Genomic DNA, 6,645 nt, shown 5'->3' with positions numbered 1-6,645 from the left:
TTAATCTAGCAATTCATGAAGAATTACGTTATTTATGTACCCAAAATCCAAATCAATACAAAAGAAGCTGAAAGCTCTACAATTTTAATTCAAATTTACAGAGAAAAAACAACTATTAAGTTCTTATTCATTAATTAGATAAAGGATGCAGGGGGCCTAAGAAACTCGGCCAGCACCCGCATCTCTCTCTTATTTCTCCATGTCATTGACACCATCAAAGAAGAGCTCATGCAAAAACATTTGCAGAGGCTAAATTAAGATGACTTGTTAACATACTAAAAGAAGAAGTTATTAAACTGAGATGGAGTTTGTGACTCTTCAAGATCATGGGACGGGGAATGAGCATGTCTGCCTTCATAGGTTGTGATGACCATCCTCGGATCCTCAGCTAATCTCTCCACACGTTTCTTTACGCGACAATTGTCTTGCGTACAACGATAGTAGCTCCTGGGTTCAAAAAACCGAAGAAAGTTTTCACCGCTTTGAATGCAATTAGCAGCAAATTTAACTGTGCAAGTCAACCCAGAAAACTTTAACCCGAGCAACACTTATGGTATCATGTAGGCATGATTTTCCTAGCATATAATATCAACAGTACTTTCTACATATCCCGACTAAGAAAGAAAGTGCGAGAGATGTGACTAGTTACTGCCTGTGCTTGGTTTGAATTTGAAAGACATGCTCCAAAAGATAATTATAGCACTTGCATGTGACACTTTCTGCCAAATTGGGAGTATCCCTTGGGGTAAATGATGTACGGAGATGATACAACAATACACCTCCTTTATCAGGAAAAGGTTCAGAAAATTGCTTGAAAATGGAAGAATCTAAGGGTATGCATGTACACATTACCAGCAGCTCTATACGCACACGCACCAAGATCATAATGATCAATATAACTTTAGAGCATGGAAAGTTGGTGAAAATTCAATGATGGCACATGGCAGCCCAAAACTTAAAGATTAGGGAGGAGAGTTCAAGATATACAAGCAGGATTAAGCATGTTATAGAGGGGGGAAAAGTCGTCAGCTTCTAGAAGTAGGAATACGACAGTACTGTACCAACAGAAATAACACTAGCTAGATGCATACACAATCTAAAAATCAAGCAATATTTCCACCAGAACTCTTATGTTGAAGCAGTGCATTTAGGAAAGCAAGGTTTTGGGTATGCCAAAATGTTTGTTTATGCTCTAGATCGTAACATCCTTCTTGAATTGATTGTTCTTGAGAGGATGAGATCAAACTAAGCCATTATTGAAGGCTCTGGTCAGCATAAAGGATTTGAACATCCAAAATATTGTGAAAAAAGAGAATTAATGCTGTTAATAGAGCGAACATGATTTCAACCCTAATCTAGTACTGATCTTAAATTTTCAAATTTAAAATCTTGGTTGCTACTTTTTCAGGTAAGCCTTCTACTTTGCAAAAGGAAAAGAGTTCCATTTATTAATTTTTGTTTTCCTCGTATATTCTATATTTGGATCTATATATTCTAACCAAATAAACAAAATCATGTAATCATAAGATTTTCCTTTTTTAACTTTATTTGTAAATGGGTTTATTTTCCATATAAACATATTTATTTTAATTCAAAAATATTTTTTTATTAAATGCAATGTATAATTAATAGGAATTATTCCTGTATAAAAAAAGCCTCAAACCTAAAGTTAGTAGTCAAAGTCGTATGCACATCATCAAAAATTGAACTTTTGACATTAGTGTAATTGATTAGCACAATCTAACACTTTTGTAAAATGAAATAAGAAAATTTAAAATTCATATACTCAATTGATAAATAGGCAATTATTCCATCTATAATGTATGGTCTGATTTCTTTATATATATATATATATAAGCAATTTGCAATCCATAATATTCTATCTATAAAGATGTGAGAATAAAAGGTGTTTAGAGCAAGACAAAAACTAAAGTAGCATGAATTCCTACTAGCCAGCACAGGGTAATTACCTCTTAGGCCAACCCGTGTTGGATCACATTTATATATTATTTCACAAGTACATACAAAATCAGAATCACTCATGTACCATAAAAAGATAAATTTCTTCTTAAGCAGAAGATTATGACAAACAAAACATTTAATTAAGAATATTGGTTTGACAATGAGGTTGACCTCATTAAAACTTAAAAGCATGAAAAAGATTTTTTTGAGGTGCACCCTAAAAATATATTTACATGGTATTGAGATAATAATGTTTTTAAAAATATTTTACTTATACATTAAAATAATTTTTTTATTTTTAATATCAGCACATTAAAATAATCTAAAAATACTAAAAATTTTAATTTTAAAAAAAATCTCAAGTTTTTACAAAAATTGCTTTCCAACAACGAAAATAAACGGGTTATGTTTGCCAAGGTCATGTTCTTAAAAACTCTCCCGTCCTCCAAGCCACTCTAGAAAAGTGAAATCAATTAAAAGATAAGTCAATTAATCTATTTTTAAACTGTGTGATAATAGTTGTTTTTTAAAATATTTTTAGTTAGAAATATATTAAATTAATATTTTTTTATTTTTTTTAAATTATTTTTGATATGATGTATATAAAAATATCTGAAAACACTAAAAAAATATTAATTTAAAATTAAAAAAATCAAATTTTTTTAAAATATTTTTAAAAAACAAAAACAAATAAACTTAAGACCTTAACCCAAGTTAGTGATGCTAAGGACATTCACTGTTATGGAGCAAAAACTTCTTTGGAAATGAAAACTGCCTTTTGACTTCATCGGCATAATTTCATTCCAATGCGATCTCAATAAAAGAAATCACATCCATTGCACAAAACAAACGAGATAAATTAATGCTCGTGCATGATTATGCAGGATTCAAAAATTCAAAACTGAAATCATTGCCGTAGAATTTTCTTCTGCGTTGTAAGAAATTTCGATAAGTGGTCACTAGAGAAAAGCAAGATTCAACTGCTTAAAAGCACTACATATGCACGGCTAAACGTGCTCTTCTAGAAGTGTTGGTGTGAAATTGTCTTCTGTACTCTCTCTCCTCTCCCCGTTGCAGTGTTTCCCCTGTCATAAAGCAGTTCCGACGAGGGGACAAAGAGATTGCAATAAACTAGAGTTTTTTTCACCTAAAGAAGCCTGGCTATCTGCATGTAGGCTGTGAACTGAATGCGCATATGCCAACATGCGTCTGTGTGAATGAATGCATGAGCTCAACTAAACAAATGTCCTAGTTTGAACAAAAATTAAATATTACTGACGGAAACTGGTGATAATTAAGGAAATGTATGAACATATACACACAATATATGAAACTAGTGATAAGGAATGATGATGTATGTATTTCAGTAAACTGTCTTAATTAATTACATGCATCACTATCTTTCTCATTTGAAACTCTCCATTCAGATCCATACATTTTCATATGGTAAAACTGATGACGGATTTCTTCATACCTTTTCTATAGTCCTTTCCAGTATTTAGCATGAAACAATAACACAACGTGATCGGAATGTTCAGTCAAGATTCGTCTATTATGGTATATCCTCTAACTTTAAGAATTTCTGCTCAAGTTAGATCTTCTACTTTCCTTAGCATACACCATTATAATTGATCAGTTGTTGCACATTTTTTAATACTTCATTTTAGATTTCTGTCCTGAAAAGGTAATAATTACTTCTTTTTGGCCCCTTTCATCAATTGTTTTTATGGTCAATTAATGATGCATCAATATGATTGATATTCTCACATAATATTTATCCATAAACATCTCCTGGCCAAGCCTGTAAAGCCTATTCACAATGATGATGAGAGAGAGAGAGGGGGGGGGTGGGGGGGGGGGGGAGGAACATAACACATGTGTATGTGGGATACAACTAAAGCAATAGCTAAAATACAAAGTGATATCAACTTTATTAGATGATAGCAATTGATCTCTAAATTGAATATCAAACCTGGGATGCTGTGTGTTCTTTACCACTTTCTGGCCGTACTTCCTCCATTTGTAACCATCATCCAGCACATCCACATCACTCAAGGTCTTGAAACAAAACCTGGGCTCCCTCACCTTCCTCCTTGCTTTTATCTTCTTCAACTTTATTGTTGATACCCCTAGATGATCTCCTCCAGAACCACTTCTTTTGCTGTTCAAGCACTCATTAACCTCTCCCCAAGCCCTGGAAACCATTTAAAACACAGACCCTAGTTCATTAGGGAAAGAGTACTGCCTGAATGAATATATATATATATATATATATATACCTACTTTCGTTGGGTGAAATTAACAAAGTTCTATGGATTAAAGGACCACCTAATTACTATGCATGGCTTAAACAAAATCCCTTCTTCTTGTCATTTTAACAATATTTAACTTCTATAATAAATAATATGCGATCTATACAAGTACTAAACAAGGATGTTAAATGATAATCCTAACCTAGAGTATACTCATACAATATATTTGCTTCTTTAACAGTTAAAGGAGGGGGAAGCCAAAAAACAAAACAAATCCACTCAAAAGGAGATTTGCATGATTTTCTTCTTAAAAGTATGATCTTCTTACCAGAGATTTGCACTAGATCTTTGCAAGGAAAGAAGATGGGGTCCTCCCAAATCAGAAGCAATAGTGTCCTCTCTTTGCTTGTTAGTGACAGATGAGAGTAGTAGGGTTTCAGTAAGATTGGTGGTAGAAGGTGCATCAGCCGCAAGTGAAGGAGGTATTATGAAGCCTTTGAGAGACTGGTGGCAACTAGCCGATTGAGGATAGGTCAAGTGTGGAGGAAAAGAAAAGAAGCCCATTTGTGTAGGCATCTCTTGATCTTCAAACAAGGGCTGCTGGTTTAGTGTAGCTTGGGAGGTAGTTGCCATCTCTCTCTCTCTCTCTCTCTCTCTCTATCGAAGATAGAACACCAGTAACTAATTGTACCTTTGGTTCTTTTTATATGAGAAAAACCTGGCAAGGAAGATCTCTAAATGATCACAAGCAGGCAGCCTATATTAAAACAAGCGAAAACAAGAGGGCTTCTCTCTCGAAGTACTCCCAGAAACAATATAAGAGAGAATTACAAAGATAAGAACCTGAGTGCCTATAAATATGACCAGCCACTTTCCCTTTGAGCTCCCTTTCGCCTCTCTCTCTCTCTCTGTATGTGCAAAAGAGCCTTTTAAATTTTTTAGCTCCTCTCGTTTGAACTTTTTATATAGTTGAGGAATGGGATACAGGAAGAAAATATAAAAGGGGAAGAAGCCTGTGACTGCGATAAACATTTTAACAATAAAAAGTGCATAGACTTTTTACAAACTGAAGTCGGTTTTCACTTTTTAAGTGATTTTGTGCAACACGTTTACTGTTTGCCCTCAAAAGCATTAGAAATTTTGTGTCCCTAGCGAGTTAATGGAATTTCCCTGTTATCTCTACAAGATGGAGGTCAACAATAGACGACAAAGGGGTTAAATACTGTTGAAAGTAAAATGAATTTTAGAAGATTGAGATTGAATAACTAGTTATATTAAATAAATTGATAGATAGATTTAGTGATCGGTAGAATGTAATTTTTATTTATATTATATTTTATTTATATTAGTTTAATTTTTTAATAATTTAGAATTTTATATTTATAAAAAGACTTGTAAGCAGTACAAAAAAAAATAACTAAAAAAATTCCGAAACACTTAATAAAAATACATCTTTCTTTTTTTCTTGAATTTTCAACTTTCCATTCCTATTTTTTTTTTATCTTTTATCACATCAATGTTTCTACCAACAAATCCAATTGGAAAGAATTTAATTTCGATATACAAATAGCTGGTTCGGTTATACATTATTTTCTTTAAAAAATGGCTGTTTAGTTTTATTTTTTTTTCTCACCAGATTGCGCTGCACTCACTATATATTAGAAACAGAAACAGAAACAGAAACATATGCGTGCAAGAGGTGAATTACATGTGAATCCAGAGAAATTTCAGAGAGTGAAAAGAGGAGATGATACATGAATGATAGCATTACTGTCTAGCTAGGGTTTCTTTTGATAAATTGTTTTTACTAGGGTTTCTTTCTTCTGGGTACCCCAAAAAGAAATATCATGAGGAGTAATGATGATGAATCTTGGGTGCAAATCTCTCACTGAATATCGACGGTGAAGATATCATTATGATTGATGAGAGAGGCCCTATTTGACTTTATGCAGAGAGAAAAAACCTCCCAGCTTTCTCATTTGTCACTACTTTAAGCTAAATCACCTTTTACATATGTATGTATACTTCCTGCAACCCCACAGCTACCCACCATTCTCAAATTCCAAACCAAACTATTATGGTGTCATGATCCCTTCGATTAAACATAATAATCCTTGGTTACTTTCTGATGTCTTTCCTCGTTAAAAACTCTTGTGGGTCGCAACTCTATTGCTATCATAATATTTCTCTTCCTTTCTGTTTCTCAAAGCATGCAGGCCATCAGATTATATTTTCTTTAACTTGCAAACTAATTATGCTCTCACTGTACTTGGGCCAATGTGGTTTAACTTGGATAAAATGATTAACTAACTTCATTTAGTAGAAAATAATGAGTCAATAAGGAGATCTAAGACTCTATATGTTGGTTCAAATTCGTAGGCAATTAACTGGAAATAACTAACATAAACTGATCATCTAGGCATAGATAGGG

General features: G+C 33.2%; 1 protein-coding gene across 2 annotated transcripts; it reads right to left on the bottom strand.

Annotated features, from left to right (window-relative positions):
* Positions 1 to 5,260, bottom strand: LOC7477140 (probable WRKY transcription factor 13). 2 transcript variants are annotated; one of them, XM_052452688.1, is made up of 4 exons: positions 5,058 to 5,260; positions 4,543 to 4,932; positions 3,935 to 4,156; positions 1 to 447 (listed from the first exon to the last, which is right to left on the bottom strand). In XM_052452688.1, exons 2-4 carry the CDS (start codon positions 4,845 to 4,847, stop codon positions 276 to 278), a joined length of 699 nt encoding a protein of 232 aa, XP_052308648.1. In that variant the 5' UTR covers positions 4,848 to 4,932; positions 5,058 to 5,260; the 3' UTR covers positions 1 to 275. The 2 variants fall into 2 exon arrangements, with proteins under 2 accessions (XP_052308648.1, XP_052308647.1); XM_052452687.1 differs by having other exon boundaries at positions 4,543 to 5,256.
* Between the last annotated feature and the right edge of the window lie 1,385 nt (positions 5,261 to 6,645).

Source organism: Populus trichocarpa, chromosome 5, assembly GCF_000002775.5.
Source record: "Populus trichocarpa isolate Nisqually-1 chromosome 5, P.trichocarpa_v4.1, whole genome shotgun sequence".
In the NCBI taxonomy this organism is placed as follows: domain Eukaryota; kingdom Viridiplantae; phylum Streptophyta; class Magnoliopsida; order Malpighiales; family Salicaceae; genus Populus; species Populus trichocarpa.
The sequence above is the reverse complement of the archived record's forward strand: the minus strand, read 5'-3'. Positions and strand labels throughout refer to the sequence as shown.

Coding starts and splice junctions, on each gene's coding strand:
- LOC7477140 (XM_052452688.1), bottom strand. CDS start 4,847: ATGGCAACTACCTCCCAAGCTACACTAAACCAGCAGCCCTTGTTTGAA. Junction 4,157..4,542: donor AGATCTAGTGCAAATCTCTG/GTAAGAAGATCA, acceptor AATGGTTTCCAG/GGCTTGGGGAGAGGTTAATG. Junction 448..3,934: donor AAGAACACACAGCATCCCAG/GTTTGATATTCA, acceptor TTTTGAACCCAG/GAGCTACTATCGTTGTACGC.